The sequence below is a fragment of the Salvelinus fontinalis genome, chromosome 12 (genome assembly GCF_029448725.1).
Source record: "Salvelinus fontinalis isolate EN_2023a chromosome 12, ASM2944872v1, whole genome shotgun sequence".
Classification (NCBI taxonomy): domain Eukaryota; kingdom Metazoa; phylum Chordata; class Actinopteri; order Salmoniformes; family Salmonidae; genus Salvelinus; species Salvelinus fontinalis.
This window is the reverse complement of record NC_074676.1, coordinates 6,709,443-6,727,722: the sequence shown is the minus strand read 5'-3', so window position 1 is coordinate 6,727,722 and position 18,280 is coordinate 6,709,443. Positions and strand designations below refer to the sequence as shown.

Sequence of the window (18,280 nt, the reverse complement as noted above, 5' to 3'; positions counted from 1 at the left end):
AGCATAGACAGTGAGACAGACCTGCCCAGCAGCTTCGTTTTTGTTATCATAAAACACAAGGTTGCAATTTATTTTACTTGACAAATACTGCACCAAACACCTTAGTTACAACTAAAACATCAACTAAACAGCAACTAAAACATCATAATTAATTACAGATTTCTTGAGTTATCTTAGATTAATTCTGGGGATTTTGAGGAAGTGAAATAGACTTCGGTGTCTACGGTGTCTCATGGGGGACAAACATCATCAACCAAACGTGATTCAGGAAACACCTCCAAGACGTGTTTAGTGGCTCTTTAATTTACAGCAAAGACATTAAATAGATAATGTCCACATTTGTCCTTAAATGTCAATCAAAAATAGCAAAAACTAATCTATAGACTTCTGCTCTGGAAAATGTGACCACCATATTTCTCAAGCCAACTCTGTTTGATGTAGCGATATGTCTTCCTGTTGACAACTCACCCATCACTCTCTCCCACCTCCCCCTTAGTCCTCCCTTCCCCACCTCCACCCTCAGTCCTCTCCTTCCCCCTCAGTCCTCCCTCCCCCACCTCCCCCGCAAGACAGAAATAGGGAGGGATAGAGGGATGCTCTTATTAACGGCTGAGGTTCACCTAGCGGGATCAAACCCATCGGAGCTGCAGATGGATCTGGTCTGCAGGAGCAGGGAGCGATGCGTGGGATGAGGCTGGGAGGACTCCACCCGACACACAAAACGACACACACACACACTCATATGTGCAGGCTGGGCTGCATCATCTGTCTCTGGGTCAACAAGTTGCTGTGATCATCATAAGGAGAGGAATGAGAGGGATGGGGGCTGATACTGTTGGGAGGATAGGGGGTGGGTCATGAGTTCCCTAGGGAGGCAACTGATGGCCATTCTGATTTTGACAGTATACACTCACATACATTGCATTTGGAAAGTATTCAGACCCCATGACTTTTCCACATTTACACATACAGCCTCATTCTAAAATGGATCACATCGTTTTTCCCCTCATCAATCTACACACAATACCCCATAATGACAACGCAAAAACAGGTTTTTAGACATTTTTGAAAATGTATTAAAAATAGAAAAAATAAATACCTTGTTTACATAACTATTCAGACCCTTTGCTATGAGACTCAAAATGTAGCTCAAGGGCATCCTGTTAACGTTGATCATCCTTGAAATGTTTCTACAACTTGATAGGAGTCCACCTGTGTTAAGGTTAATTGATTGGACATGATTTGGAAAGACACACAAAGGTCTATATAAGGTCCAACAGTTGACAGTTCATGGCAGAGCAAAAACCAAGCCATGAGGTCAAAGGAATTGTCCGTAAAGCTCAGAGACAGGATTGTGTCGAGGCACAGATCTGGGGAAAAGTACCAAAACATGTCTGCAGCATTGAAGGTTCCCAAGAACACAGTGGCCTCCATCATTCTTAAATGGAAGAAGTTTGGAACCACCAAGACCCTTCCTAGAGCTGGTCGCCCGGCCAAACTGAGCAATCGGGTGGGAGAAGGGCCTTGGTTAGGGAGGTGACGAACATCCCGATGGTCACTCTGAAAAAGCTCCAGAGTTCCTCTGTAGAGATGGGAGAACCTTCCAGAAGGACAACCATCTCTGCAGCACTCCAATAATCAGGCCTTTATGGTAGAGTGGCCAGACGGAAGCAACTCCTCAGCAAAAGGCACATGACAGCTCGCTTGGAATTTGCCAAAGGGCACCTAAAGGACTGTCAAGACCATGAGAAACAAGAGACTCTGGTCTGAAGACACCAAGATTGAACTCTTTGGCCTGAATGCCAAGCGTCACGTCTGGAGGAAACCTGGCACCATCCCTAAGGTGAAGCATGGTGGTGGCAGCATCATGCTGTAGGGACGTTTCTCAGCAGCAGGGACTAGGAGACTTAACAAGATCGGAGCAAAGATGAACAGAGCAAAGTCTTGTTGTAGGTTCTTCTCGAATAAGAAAGTTATACAGTTGTTTCTGTATGGACAGCCTTTAGGGAGGATTTCTAAGTACAAATATTTGGGTTTATGGTTCAATGAGCGATATACAGTACCAATCAAAAGTTTGGACACCTACTCATTCCAGGGTTTTTCTTTATTTGTACTATTTTCTACATTGTACAATAATAGTGAAGACATAAACTATGAAATAACACATGTGTAATCATGTAGTAACCAAAAACATGTTAAACAAATCAAAATATATTTTATATTTTTCAAATTAGCCACCCTTTGCCTTGATGACAGCTTTACACACTCTTGGCATTCTCCCAACCAGCTTCATGAGGAATGCTTTTTCAACTGTCTTGAAGGAGTTCCCCCATATGCTGAGCACTTGTTGGCTGATTTTCCTTCACTCTGCGGTCCAAGTCATCCCAAATTCTTAATTGGGTTGAGGTCGGGTGATGTGGAGACCAGGTCATCTGATGCAGCACTCCATCACTCTCCTTCTTGGTCAAATTGCCCTTATACAGCTTGGAGGTGTGTTGGGTCATTGTCCTGTTGAAAAACAAATCATAGTCCCACTAAGTGCAAAACAGATGGGTTGGCGTATCGCTGCAGAATGCTGTGGTAGACATGCTGGTTAAGTGTGCCTTGAATTCTAAATAAATCACTGACACAGTCACCAGCAAATCACCCCCACACCTCCTCCTCTATCCTTCATAGTGGTAACCACACATGGGGAGATCATCCATTCACCTACTCTGCATCTCACAAAGACATAGCAGTTGAAACCAAAAATCTCAAATTTGTACTCGTCAGATAAAAGGACAGATTTCCACCTGTCTAATTGCTCGTATTTCTTGGCCCAAGTCTCTTCTTCTTATTGGTGTCCTTTATTTGTGGTTTCTTCGCAGCAATTCGACCATAAAGGACTGAGTCACACAGTCTCTTCTGAACAGTTGATGTTGAGATGTGTCTGTTACTTGAACTCTGTGAAACATTTATTTTGGCTGCAATCTGAGGCTAACTCTAATGAACGTATCCTCTGAAAGCAGAGGTAACTCTGGTTCTTCCTTCCCTGTGGCGGTCCACATGAGAGCCAGTTTCATCATAGCGCTTGATGGTTTTTGCGACTGCACTCTGGATTAACTGACCTTCATGTCTTAAAGTAATGATGGACTGTCATTTCTCTTTGCTTATTTGAGCTGTTCGCGCCATAATATGGACTTGGTCAATTACCAAATAGGGCTATCTTCTGTATGCCACCCCTACCTTGTCACAACACAACTGATTGGCTCAAACGCATTAAGGAAAGAAATTCCACAACTTAACTTTTAACTAGTCACACCTCAAATTGAGTAGGTGTGTCCAAACTTTTGACTGGTACTGTACACGGAAAGATCATATCACAAATGTTGAAACCCAAAGTTTAAGAAGGTGGTGTATCTTATGCGCTCGGTCTCTGGTTACGTATGGGGTGATGACAGACAATCGTTGATGTACAGTACCAGTCAAAAGGTTGGACACACCTACTCATTCCAGGGTTTTTACTGTTGCTATTTTTTACATTGTAGAATAATAGTGAAGACATCAAACCTATGACATAACACATATGGAATCATGTAGTAACCAAAAAAGTGTTAAACAAATCAAAATATATTTTAGATTTTAGATTCTTCAAAGTAGCCCCCCTTTGCCTTGATGACAGCTTTGCACACTCTTGGCATTTTTGGCAAACATTTGACTGGTACAGTATAGTTATGAAGCTCTGATCAGGAGGACAATTGATTACAAGTGTATAGCTTATGGAACAGCGGCTAACTTCTTCAGGCTAGGGTTCTGTGACGGAGAAGTCCATCACTGGCCATGGGCAGCGTTTGGTACACTAACACACACACACACACACACACACACACACACACACACACACACACACACACACACACACACACATTCATCGCGCCTCCCTGCTCCGTTATCAGCTACGTTAACAATGTGGGTCGACGCACAAGTTAACTTCTCCATCTTAGTATATACATTTCACACGTTATTCTTACCTTCCGTCAGTAACAGTTTATGGTATAAAGAATATACAGACAAGTGTTCATGTTTAATTGAAGTAACATTTATTATACTTATCAATGTTATCCTGTTATGGCTGCAGCCCGACGCCGGTACACCTATGACAACATCCCCCCCCCCCCCCCCCCCCACACTGATTAGCATCGCTAGCATAGCGTCACAATTAAATAGTAGCATCTAAATATCATTAAATCACAAGTCCAAGACACCAAATGAAAGATACAGATCTTGTGAATAGAGCCACCATTTCAGATTTTTAAAATGTTTTACAGGGAAGACAAAATATGTAAATCTATTAGCTAACCATGTTAGCAAAAGACACCATTTTTCTTTGTCCACCATTTTTTCTCTCCACCAGTAGCTATCACCAATTCGGCTAAACTAAGATATTGATAGCCACTAACCAAGAAAAAACCTCATCAGATGACAGTCTGATAACATATTTATTGTATAGGATAGGTTTTGTTAGAAAAATTTGCATATTTCAGGTATAAATCATAGTTTACAATTGCACCCACCATCACAACTCGACTAGAATAAATACACAGAGCAACGTGTATTACCAATTTACTCATCATAAAACATTTCTTAAAAATACACAGCATATAGCAATGGAAAGACACAGATCTTGTGAATTCAGACAATATTTCAGATGTTCTAAGTGTTTTACAGCGAAAACACAATAAATCGTTATATTAGCATATCACATATGCAAACGTTACCCGACCATTGATTCAAGCCAAAGAGAGCGATATCGTTATCATTGCCAAAATATATTAATTTTTTCACTAACCTTCTCAGAATTCTTCCGATGACACTCCTGTAACATCATATTACAACATACATATAGAGTTTGTTCGAAAATGTGCATATTTAGCCACAAACAACCGTGGTTATACAATGACAATACTAGCAAAACTAGCCTGAAAATGTCGGACGCCATCTTTCACAGTGATCTTGTCTCATGGATAACTATTCATAAACTTGACAAAAAAAATATAAGTTGGACAGCTATCGAAAGACAAATTAGTTCTTAATGCAATCGCTGAATTACATTTCTAAAATTATCCTTACTGTGCAATACAGGGTTCGCCAAGCGAAGCTATACCAAACAAAATGGCGGAATATGCGTTTAAAAATTTTCGACAGAACAACGATTTATCATCATAAATATTTCTTACTATGAGGTGATCTTCCATCAGAATCTTGGGCAATGTATCCTTTCTTGGGTCTAATCTTCTTTTGGTCGAAAGATGTCCTCTGTCCGTCGAAATGCCCACTAACGTTCGACCGGGACCCCGAAACGTGCCCAAAGCTTCAAAGAGCATCACATAGAAATGCCTCAAAATCGCACTAAACGGATATAAATTGCTATAAAACGGTTTAAATTAACTACCTTATGATGTTTTTAACACCTATAACGAGTAAAAACATGACCGGCGCTATATTACTGGCTAAACCAAGGCTTGGAAAAAGCCAAGTCCGACGTCCTTCTTGCGTTGAGCGCAGGGTCCAAAAGAACGCTACTTCCGGTATTTGGTGATTTATAGAGGCACTGATTGCGCAATCGACTCCATTCAAATTGTCACCACTTACTGACATCTAGAGGAAGGCGTGGGCAGTGTTTGTATCCTCATAGGATTTACAGCGGCTTTAAAACTGATCTGGAACCAGAGGCCAAGATTTCTGAAAACTCACTCACTGGGAGGAAAAGTGCTGTAGAATGAGTTCTGTTTCACTCAGAGACATAATTCAAACGGCTATAGAAACTAGAGAGTGTTTTCTATCCAATAATAACAATAATATGCATATTGTACGAGCAAGAATTGAGTACGAGGCCGTTTGAAATGGGCACGATTTAGCTGGCTACTCAGTAACGCCCCCTGCAGCCATAAGAAGTTATGGATGAGCACGTTGTTTGTTTGGTTCTGTTCCTCTCTCTTCATCTCTGTAGCTTCCGGGTATGCTGGGATAAAGACCCGAGCTGCGGTAATCGGGCTGGCTTTGTAGTGCCTGTACCAAATGTCTCGTTCATGTAAATGGGTATGTTGAAAGACACCATTTCAGTAGTGATGTGATTTTGTAAATGGTATATTGTATCATGAGAAACACGTTGGAATGTATATAATTCATTGTTTACCTGAGTGAAAAATTAAGGTAATTGCTTAATTAATTAGTGCTGGGTATGTTCTAATGGGAGGGGCTTCCCCTACAAAAGGAGCCTCTCTTTCAGTTCAAGGGGGGAACCATTTTGGATTTAGCTGTTGGTGGGGCAGCATTGTTTTGAGCTGTCCCATAATGGATACTTTGGATGTCAGTACTGTTTTTCTTCCAGATTCACTATGTAAATGAACACCTTTGCACAGAAGAACTTTTGCGGCTCCGCCATCTTTTTATTTGATAGTTAGGTTTTTCAGTTTAGCCTTCTGGTCTACTCTATGTGACAGGTCCTTTTTTTCTAATTTTCCGCCTGACTGGCGTGCCCAAAGTAAACTGCCTGTTGCTGAGGCCCTGATGCCGGGATATGCATATAATTGGTACAATTGGAAGGAAAACACACTGAAGTTTGTATAAATGTTAAAACAATGCAGGAGACTATAACACAATAGATATGGTAGGAGAAAATCCAAAGAAAAACCAACCAGATTTTTTACAATGAAATACAATGAAAATGATAGCGAAATCGTTAAATCTAGCTCCCAGTATGCAATTCCTATGGCTTCCACAGGGTGGCATCCCTCTATGTTCAAGGTTTCATTCTTGTTTCTTCCAAAACGAGTAAGAATAATGAGTTTCAGTACTGGGACACACTATTGGAAATTCGTGTATGTGCTCTCCATGAAGACAAGACGCACCTGCTAATATCATTTTCCTTTTGAACATAGTTCTTTCCTTATCATTTACATTACATTTAAGTCATTTAGCAGACGCTCTTATCCAGAGCGACTTACAAATTGGAAAGTTCATGCATATTCATCCTGGTCCCCCCGTGGGAATTGAACCCTGGTCCCCCCGTGGGAATTGAACCCACAACCCTGGCGTTGCAAGCGCCATGCTCTACCAACTGAGCCACACAGGACCGATGATATTTTATAGTTTGATTACATTTTAGGGTATCTGAGTGGTCAATAGAAACGTATTTTGACTTGTTTTCACAAAGTTTAGTGGTAGATTTTTGAATTCCTTTCTCTTCATGTTGAACGAGTGGATTACTCAAATCGATGGCGCCAACTAAACTGACTTTTTTGGGATATAAAGAAGGATTTTATCTAACAAAACGACACTGCATGTTATAGCTGGGACCCTTTGGATGACAAATCAGAGGAAGATTTTCAAAAATTAAGTGAATATTTAATCGCTGTTTGTGAATTTATGAAACCTGTGCAGGTGGAAAATTATTTTGATGTTGGGCGCCGTCCTCAAACAATCGCATGGCATATTTTCGCTGTAATGGCTACTGTAAATTGGACAGTGCAGTTAGATTAACAAGAATTTAAGCTTTCAACCGATAAGACACTTATATGTACCTAAATGTTTAATATTCATAATTTTTATGATTATTTATTTGAATTGCGCGCACTCCAGTTTCACCGGAAGTTGTCCCACTAGCGGGACGCCTAGCCTAACAGCGGAGAAGACTTTGTACAAATCCAGTATATAGCTTCAAGGATATGTGGTTAGGACGTTGGGCCAGTAACCGAAAGGTTGCTGGATTGCATCCCTCAGCTGACAAGGTCTAAATCTGTCGTTCTGCCAATGAACAAGGCAGTTAACCCACTGTTCCCTGGTAGGCCATCATTGAAAATAAGAATTTTTTCTTAACTGACTTGCCTAGTAAAATAAAGGTTCAAGTTTAAATCAACATCTGTATGTGCCTTACTAGTGGAAGCAGGTGAGATGCCTTTGGACGCACGGCATAAAAAGGCTGTGATGTTGAGCATCCCACTGCTACTGTTCTAGATGACTGTTGGGGATATACTAGTAGACAATGCAGTTGTTTTGGTTGGACAGTTGGAAAGTTTGCTGATGAGAATGGTTTGAGGGAGTTGGAGGTTGGCCCATCTGTGGTGATAGGGGATGTTCCTCCATGGTTACTCCCAGATCCTTTTGTTGATCTAACCTTGAGAGAGAAAAGGAAAGATTGGTCAGAAGTCAGTGATATAGGGAAAATGGTTTTATGAAGAAGTTTTTGTTTTTGTACTGCTTTTCACAGATGGATCCAAGGACCCAGATAGTGGGCACACAGGAGCAGGCGTTTACCTTCCTGAATGTGATTTGCAGATATGTAGAAGACTAACAGATGAACTGAGAGTATACTCCGTTGAACTGTTGGCATTAATAGTTGCCCTCCAGTGGGTGGAGGACTTACAGCCTGTTAGAATTATAGTATGCTCAGATTCTCTGTCTCTATTGAATAGTTTATCATCTGGTAAATCTAATAGGAGGGACCTACTATTGGAGGTATTAATGTTAGTATGGAGAATTGAGAGAATGGGTGTAGTAGTGAGAATGGGTGTAGTAGTGAGATTCTGCTGGGTCCCAACACATTTGGGTGTGGAAGTGAATTTAATTGTAGACCAATTAGACAAAAGAGCATTGAAACAAGATATAATTGATATTAATGTTCCACTGGGTAGAGGTGAGGCCAAATGTAAGATCAGAGCCATTTTGATACATGTATGGCAGAAGAGATGAGACTGAGCCCAAGGGCCGGCATTTATATGCCCTCCAAAGAAAGGTTTGTGGACCAAGATTCAAAGATCAGATTAGGAAGGAAGAGGTGGTGTTTGCTCGATTGCGCTTAGGACATTATACATTGAACTCGTCATCTGGTTGGCAAGCATGTGAATAGTTTCTGTCTGGTGTGTATGGTCGATGAAACGGTGGAGCATGTGTTGTTATATTGTTGTAAGTATGTTGAAGAGGGGGAAAGATTGAAGTGTAGGGTCATTGAGGTTGGGCGGGGTTTGGGTGGGGGGGTTGGAAGGGATTTGGGGGGTGGGGAGGGTCTATTAGAAGTTATTCGAGCTCTTTGTTATTTTCTCAGAAGTACTGAGTTAGGTAGGATATAGAAAAGTTGCAAACTTTGAGGTGGAGGAGCGGCCTAAGACACTGCATCTCAGTGCAAGAGGTGTCACTGCATTCCTTGGTTCAAACCCAGGCTGCATCACATCCTGCTGTGATCGGGAGTCCATGAGGGTGGCGCACAATTGGCCCAGCTTCATTTGGGGTAGGCCGTCATTGTAAATAAGAATTTGTTCATAACTTTGTTGCCTAGTTAAATAAAGGTTAGATGTAACAAAAAATATATATAATTAACCACACACTCCAGGACAGTAGGTGGCGGCATGCACCTTTAATGTTGGTTTGCAGACCACCGTTATGAAGACGACGACATAAGGTCAACACAATCGCGCATTAGATGACGGATTCGGAGGTACTATTTTTGAAATGTCACATAATACAAAACGTTCTTCTTTAGCATACTATTTAGTACACTAGTATGTGTATTTGGACAAGGCCACTATCTGTATGGGGGTAGTAGATGTTGGTCTATTATTAACTTGCCTCCTCCAGCCTTTGGAAGGAAGCATATTAACGTGAATCATGAGCTTATCCTATGCGGTATATGGTCTATTGGAAGTCTACTGAGCAGGCTAGATGAATACATGAATTTGAGTAAGATAAGAGTTGGAGTTGAGTTAAAAGTAGAGATAATCCGAAGCCAAGAAAATTACATCATTCTTGTAATGACATGCGTTGCAATTGACCCAATGTGCTCTGACTCAGTCCAAAATATCTGCTATCTGAAAGCCAAGACCTCAAAGCATATGTCAGGCTGAGCACTATAATTTTCCAGGTCTTGTTTCAAGACTTAAACTTCTCAATAAAGGACCATTGCTTTGGTACGTTGTAGACACAGTAAAAAAACTCAGATACATAGTTTTGATTGGCAATAGCCAGGGAGGGAAGTAGTGCCCCTAGGAAAACAAAGGCAGTGCCATATCAAAGCATCTGACACAACTTACGGTTGAAATTGAATCAAGCGTGCCATTAATTTGGACAAGTTTTCCACGATGAGATGAATAGACAGTGATCTCAGAGGGAGATCAGCACAACGGGTTGCAATCACCTTTTAGAAGAGTACAGAGGCATAGAACATGCCCATGTTCGGTTTCCATGTGGGCTACAGGATATAATGTGTGTGACTCTAGGAGGGAGAGGGGGGGTTAAGTCTGATGATAATATCAATGATCTATAGAGTATCTGAAGAGATCCACAATCTGAAAAGTTTTTGTTTATTATTTTTTCCATGTAGTTTACGCATATTATACTATACTTTTTAATACTTCACTCACACTATTGTAGTGTAGCCTAACACTTTGCTTACATCCCTGGGAAATACAAGCGAGGGAAATACAATTAAATAAAAATATACTATCAAAAATGATGTCACAACATATGTTTTTATTACCTTATTACAAAAATACCAACTGCTTCCTGTGCTGGTGCCATATAACACAGACAGAGCTAATGGGGGTTAAATAGCTTTGCTGCAAAGCACACAGACATGTTAGTGTGTCAGTCCACTTCATTTCTGTTCAGGTCCTCTGTATGTCCAGAGCTGCATGGGGCAATGGAATTAGAGAGCACAGGCAATGACAATATACACACCTCAACACTTGTACTGTAAGTCCTACAGTGTAGGACAAACTGAAGTTGAGTGAAAAAGCCATAGACAACCACGTTTTCAGCAACACATTGTGCCTCATTATGAATAATAATTGGCAAAAAGGGCTCACTTAGGGGAGTGTTTCCATTACTCTTTCACATACTGTTAACCTGAAAGTAAGTGTCGCCTGTGTGGATTAAACTGATATGCACTCGCAGCTCGACCTTGACGAGGCGACCGTTAATAACCTTGAAGCAGTTCATCATCTCTGTCCTCTAACCTTTGACCCAAAGGGGTCACAGTTTGTTGGAGCATGTCTCTACAGCAGCTCGTCAGCGATCAGCATCTAGGCCTACATCATTCAAATTCAAGGAAGTCATTTTCCATCATCCGGTGTCACAGTCAGTTCTCTGTCAATCGTTCAACATTGGGGATATAATTATTGTGCGTAGTATTAATGTTAAAGTTAGAGTGGCTGTGAGTCAGTCGGTTGGGAGGACAAAACGTTCACAATCCCAATCAAATGGCCCAGGATATGTTAGCCGCATGTTCCTTGGCCTTCATCCGCAGCACGGCGATGCTGGATGAGCGTCTCTCAAACTCAGGCTTGGCCTCGAACGGGTGTCCGTTGGGTGAGGGTGTGAGGAGGGAGTCAGCCGTGAAAAAGTTGTTGATGGAGACGTGTCCAAACTGGTTCTGCTGGTTGGGGAAGCCCACATACCCGTGGTCGGCTGCGGAGCGGGGGGAGTGGGAGTAGGAGGTTACACAGGGAGGAGATCCACGGGGGAGCATGCAGGAGGACACCATTGAGCCATTGGGAGCAGGGCTGGGCCACAGGTTGTTGGGGATCTGGGAAAGGAAATGATAGGTAATTTATCTGGTTATTTATTGACGTTTCTATTCTATCAGGAAAGTTGAATGATCTTGATTATGAATTGCTCCTGGCATTTTGAATGTTCATAATCCAAGTGTGTGTATTATAAAGGTTTTCTATTTTCTTCTCATTAGTTCTATTAAGGAGACATTTTCTTTGACAAAGTGTCAACTTTTTGGATTTATCAGTCATAAAATTTTAGACAACGATAATATATGATATACCATTTCATCCAAATGTGTAACTTTAGAACAGGCTACTTCAGATGGTGCGGCAGGTAACCTAGTGGTTAGAGCGTTGGGCCAGTAACCGAAAGGTTGCTGGATCAAATCCCTGTAGCTGACATGGTAAAAATCTAGTAGGGCGTCATTGTATATAAGAGTTTGTCCTCAACTGACTTGCCTAGTAAAATAAATAAAAATGTTCCTACAGTATATAGCTTAAGCTATCAGTCCAGATGTCAGAAATTGTATTCCTGATTCATTAGGAAAAATCACATCTTGAAGATTAGTATCTGCACCCATCCTTTCCCTTGCAACTACTGTAACATCCCTGCCAAATGTTGGTTTACAGACACATCTAGAAACATAATTAATTGTGGTGGGGGTGAAGATTTTGCTATGGTCATATGTAATGACGGTTTGTTTAGCGTTGCATGGGAATGTCATTTTCAACTGGTTACAATCAAAATGATTTCCATAAATATATGACATCAGAGAGCATATCAGATATGACCTCAATGATCTGTAAATATAGTCACATTTTTGGCACAAACGTAACATTTTAAAACAGAACCAGACCCTGCTTTTTCATAGAAATGTCCATGTCCAACCCACAAAAAAATGCAATTTATGTTCCCCCCTACAGTATTTACAAGGAATAAATCATAAACTTTGAACTGAATTGAGTCATGGCTGTATATCAAACAGTAAGATACACGGGCATGCTTCAATCCCCCACTTAGCATCTGTACTATAGAATTAGGTATTAGAACACTAGAATGGGCATGAACCTTCTTATGATGGGATAAAGATCAGGGCCCTGTTGCATAAAATGTTTCCCTCAAGGGTTTGACTGAAGGAATAATTTTCCCTTACCTAAGGGAATTGTTTAAGGGCATGGTATAGAGCCTCACAAATATTTATTTAGGTAAGGGCATATTTGAGGGGTTTTATGGTAGTTTAAAGGCATGTATGGCAGAAAGAGTATCTGGTTACCATAGAGATGGCCTGATTCACTGACTAAACATGTACAGCTGTCAAAGAGATGCTTTCATTTTGTGAGATAGCAAAATAGAACTTCTACAATCAAGAAAGGATAACCGAATTGATTCAGAAGATAATAAACCACGTTTCTTGATATTTTTTTTCTCCAAATTGTTTATATTACTTTCTAGTACATCAAGCTAACTTAGAGAGTAGCTATAGCTAACTAGCCAGCAAGCTTTGTAGCCATAGATTGTGCCCCTTGCATTGTTTAGCTATATAGCTAGCTTGTTGATGTTTTCCTTTTGTAACCAGAGCACCACAAAATGGTGTTTACATTGATATCCTTACTGAATGAAGCAGGTAAGGGACCTCGTGGGCACTCTTAACTTTTTCCACTTAATTTAAGGGGGAAATGTACCTTAAAAGTGTTTGTGCAACTGACTTAAAGATAAGGGGAAAATCTACTTAAGGTGTTTTATGCAACCAGGCCCAGCCATTTTGGTCAGGGAGTTGGTCAATCATGGTTTGCCAGTGCTGTGATAAGTATGTATCTGTACTGTATGTTTGTTAGCTAGCTAGGCAGACAGTTTTAGAGGAATGATTCTATTAATTTTTCAAATTAACTGCCTATATACCGACATTCCAATCAAATAATGCACTCAATCCACAGCCATACGTTGGTTGAAATCAGTTGATGATAGGACTTAGACAAGTTGTAAATGCATATAGTAGCACTCACAGCTTTCCAAGAAAACCTAAATGTTTGCATGTATTATATGTTTAAATATATTTTAGAGGCTATTTATAAACTACAGGTAATTGGTAGGCTATAAAACCTGTACAAATGTTTTTTATAATTATATGACTATTTTAGGTCGACAATAATTATGTTACAGAATTTCTGATATAGCCTATCACATGCCTTGGCCTACATTTATTGTCATGCATAAGTGAAATTACTGTAGGATTATGCCTCGGGTTTGGATTTCCCCCTTGACCGATATGGCTGCCATTTGCTTCATAACTTATATTTTAAAGGGATGCCTTTTGGCAGCCCCTTTTGGCTTTACGTTTTATGTTGGCCTTAAAGGGGCAATCTGCGATTCAAACAATAAGTAAGCCGACACCCCGCCACTGATTTGGTAAATAGCTGAGAGACGGGCCTGGAGAAATGTAACCGCTCTCAAATGCATGGACTGAGCTATATGGATGCAAGTACTGACCTTGACCATGTTTTGAGGCTATACAGTATTCGTTTACAATTACATAATTTACAAACAAAGGAGTAAAACAAGCTTATATTTTGGGTTCTGATGAGGTAAGACTAAGCTCATGAGGCATTTATAAATTATATTATTTAAGAATCAATGGATATATATATAACAATATGATATACCAAAAATGAATGTAGCAATCAGTGATTGCCCTTTTAAAAGCCCATACGCCTAAACTAGCCTCATCCCATTGACTGGGTAAATCATTTTTTGAGAAATCTGAAATGCCATTAATTTCAATGGTTTGCCGAGATACATTCTAAATCAACTTTCAAAGTCTTATCTAAAATATGGTGCATAGCATACATCTTATTAACATAGGCCCATGTCAAGGGTGCTCAATATCTCAAGGTGCGGTGGCAAGCAAGAGCATAATCATTTGATTTAATATATACTAAATGTGTAGGCTACTAGCCTACCGAGGGTACCCTTGAAAATACAAACGAAAAGTTGGTGTGGCTAAATAAGCATGATAGGCTCTAATTATTGTTAACAATTACCAAGTATTACACCAAAATCAAATGATTAATTCCATATGATAGGGAAGTTCAATTAGTCTAGCAAAAAGTATTCAATAGTGGTAATTAAATAGTGTCTCTGGTAAAAGCGCAAACTTGCTTGTGAGTAGCTATCCGTCCTTGGCAACACTGATATGTCATATGTCGCTGCAAAATGACTTTTTGCCTGTTGAATCTGCCCATAACGTTCTCTTTTTCTCCACTTGGCTCTTCTGTTTTGAAACCACACCTAGAGGGAGAAATAGAGAAATATAATCAAACTTTTCCTAAACAGAACTGAGTATACGGGGCTATAGGCTTAGGCTATAGCCTAATTTTTACCCTTATTTTTTCGGCATGATATTGTCTGTAGACAATATTTGGTGACACATAGGCCTAATAGGCATTACCTAAGCACTCGGATACAATCCATTTTAAATAACGTGCGTACATTTGTGATTCACAGTATATCATGTATTACAATTTTTTTTTTTTAAAGGAACTCAATCCGACTTTAAATGTACTTTTGAAAGTTGTAATAGTAGAATGCAGGAGGCGCAAATTCCAAATTGGGTAGTGCCTCTTGTCATGTTAGTCATGTTATACCGTAGAGCTATTTATAACTTATCAGAAATGTCCAGATCAACTAGCCGATGTCAGCTAACGCTTTTATTTCGTTTTTTTTAGCCTATAGATATTGTTGTAATTTTTTTGTCACTCAAATATCACATGAATACACATTCGACATTGCAAAATGTATAAAATTGCAATTAAATTAACTTTCAAACGGCAACATTTTCTTTGCACCTCATGACAACCTGTTTAGAAATAAGCTTTAAAGCTCCACCAACAAGAAGGGTGTGAACAGTCTGTCATGAACAGTGCTCGTGCCCATAGAAATAGACCTGGCGCGTGCGCAGGGGTTGGCGCGGGATGTTCCCCAATGCTGTGGAAAGGTTTTGGAACCCCTGGCCTAGAGATTACCTGAATGAAAGTGAGAGTAAAGTAGACCTACCTGCACTCTGGCCTCAGTTAGCTCCGTTCTCATCGCCAGCTGTTCTCTCACATAAACATCTGGGTAATGAGTTTTCTGAAACACCTTCTCCAACTCCTCCAGCTGTGCGCTCGTGAACGTCGTCCTGTGCCGCCGCTTCTTACTGCTCGATACGTTACTGTCACACTTGTCACTGATTTCGTACAAATCCGTTTTCTCCTGACGTGCCATTACCGGCGAGTCCCTCAGACTGCAACAGTTGTCTATCGACCTCCCGAGGTCCACGTGCAAGGTATCTTCAGTTTTGGGGACACCATAATTCGCTATAGGAAAGAAATAGAAAAGTATTATTATTAATATGATACACCAATGTTTCTATAATTTATTAGTATAAATAAATAAACTAAAATATAGTTAAAAATAGTGTTATTTAGATAACAGGGCTATTCATAAATTCGGCTACTTTAAAAATGTTTTATTTTCCTTTTATAGGCCCAATAACACGTTAGCAGAATGACGACGATTTTGCGACAATACTGGCATATATGCTGGCTGCCAGATGCTACATTATAAGGTCATCTTTGCACAACAGGCAAGTGACAGGCCTATAAAGAATATTGACAAATATATTTAATGTAAGAGATGTTGTATAAGCCCATTTGTTCTCTAACTGTAAGCAGTTAATGTAAACAAATGTGCACGTTCGCATTTCAGTTTTGATCACGGTTGATATTAATATTATTATTGACAAAGCCAGAAACACATATTTTCATAACCACACTTTCTAGGATATTCATAATTTTATGACGTTTAAAATATGACCACAACTGCCCATTGCTCTTTCAATGTATTCCTAATATAAAGATATATAAAAAACGAAATTGCCTCAATCCAATAGCTTTCTGGCATTCAAACATTTTTTTTGGACAGCACTAAGAATGACATAACACATAAAAAATGACTTGTATGAGATAAGGCACATACTGATGAAAGTACGCAGCCTACCATCTTCGTTTCACAGGCACAGTACTATTTGGATGCTAAAATAACATGCGTAAAATAACCTAATACATATTTGCTTCAATAACATTTGGGTAACACTTTTAGTCTGCAGATATAGCCCTACAAATATCATCAATAACACATCTAACATACACATTTCTGCGGCAGTTGAAAAATATATTTGGTAACGCTTTACGCATGGACAGTGAAAAGGGGCCAGTAACTAACCGTTTTGTTCTCCACACGGTGATGCCTGCTCCATTCGCGTATTGTGCTCGGTGGTCTGTAGCCCGAAAGCCTGCACACACTTGGGCGAGGTTTTGCTGTAGTACTGTACACTGTCCAAACTCTCCATAACTTGGTCCAGCCCGCTGCCAGAGCCCATGTAATAGTCGCTGCCCTTAATCGCTTGACTTTTCAATGCGAATTTATCGTTCACGTATTCCATCATCATCTTCTTCCTCAGATCCCGTCGCTCAAATTAACCTTGTCAACTGACCATATATCATTTCTGTTGACGTTCGGCAAAATGGAGCATCTATATAGGTTACCCTGGTAAGACAATAATTCGCTAAAGCCGTTAGTTTGTCTAGTCTTAAAGGCACTAGCTATGGTCCCTTTATAAAGGGAGGGAGAGGGGGCTCCTTGAAGAAGCCTCCCAATATTTGAATATGGAGCAGTTAATTATAACTCCTCCCACAATCCAAACCAGACACACATTAAGGGATTCTAGACCCTAGAAAGGATCTAAAAGGAAACAATGACATTGAATGTAATTTACAACACGTTTAGATACCCTAAATAGAGGTAACCTAATGATTTATCTAGCCTACTGCAAGTTGAGACTGCAAATACAATTTGTAAGAGCGCATGGCTAATTTAAACGGAAGTTCGTCTTCTATACTCACTTGTCAATTCAAGTGTCTGGTTGAATTCGGCCTATTGCTGTAATAGTCGGAATAATTACTTTCATGGCAATATATTTAGGAAAATATAAATTCACAGTAGAACGATTTATGAAGATATTTAAAACATCTACAACTTTTTGGACTTCAAAACGATGCTTTTGAATGCAATACGTTCTCTAAAATGATGAATTCTAGGCCAATACAAAGTGTTGGTGGCTTTTTAGATACATTATAGGCCTAGCAATTAAGACGGATTTATTTGTGTGCTTTGAAAGACAGTTCTCCACTGTGTGCAAAATTGTGCTAATTCCTTTGATCTACAGTAGTATATATACTAATAATCATCATCTGCATTATTATTATTGTTGTTGTTGATATTAATAATTATAAACGTTTCCCTCGTTTGGCATTTTCATTGTTACGTTTCAGCACATTTGTTGCATTAACACAGCAAAATAATATTTTGATTAAGCTATGCTAAGGTTTTTTAATTCAGTGACATGTATTGTTTGGTTTAGGTTTAACATGTTCTAAATCTATAACGCCGGAAGCATGCCTGGATTAGTACACTGTCAGCGCGAGCCATTGTAGTTGAATATGTCTTGTTATCAAATTGAATCTATAATGTGCCAGTTTTTAACAGGGGATCAAAGGAAGTTCATAATGCAGGAATCATTATGGAATGATACGTATTATAAGGGTACTTAAAAGGGTATTATATTATTATAAGGGTACTTATTCGCAATGCATTTAAACAAATGCATCATATGGGTTTTGCATTTTAAAGTTTTACCAAAAATAGGCTATTTAGTAAT

At 39.7% G+C, this 18,280-nt stretch overlaps 1 protein-coding gene across 1 annotated transcript; it reads right to left on the bottom strand.

Moving 5' to 3' along the window:
* Positions 1 to 10,540: 10,540 nt before the first annotated feature.
* LOC129866500 (ALX homeobox protein 1-like) lies at positions 10,541 to 17,133 on the bottom strand. Its single transcript, XM_055939285.1, has 4 exons — positions 16,786 to 17,133; positions 15,577 to 15,878; positions 14,683 to 14,811; positions 10,541 to 11,557 (listed from the first exon to the last, which is right to left on the bottom strand). The coding sequence occupies exons 1-4, from the start codon at positions 17,009 to 17,011 to the stop codon at positions 11,228 to 11,230; spliced, it is 987 nt and encodes a 328-aa protein (XP_055795260.1). The 5' UTR covers positions 17,012 to 17,133; the 3' UTR covers positions 10,541 to 11,227.
* Positions 17,134 to 18,280: the final 1,147 nt, after the last annotated feature.

What these genes read in the sequence shown, in the direction of transcription:
- LOC129866500 (XM_055939285.1), bottom strand. Translation starts at nt 17,011, where the DNA reads ATGATGATGGAATACGTGAACGATAAATTCGCATTGAAAAGTCAAGCG. An exon ending in ACCGTGTGGAGAACAAAACG is followed by an intron (nt 15,879 to 16,785) that starts GTTAGTTACTGG and finishes TCTTTCCTATAG; the next exon opens with CGAATTATGGTGTCCCCAAA. An exon ending in GGACGGATAGCTACTCACAA is followed by an intron (nt 11,558 to 14,682) that starts GCAAGTTTGCGC and finishes TTCCTTTCCCAG; the next exon opens with ATCCCCAACAACCTGTGGCC.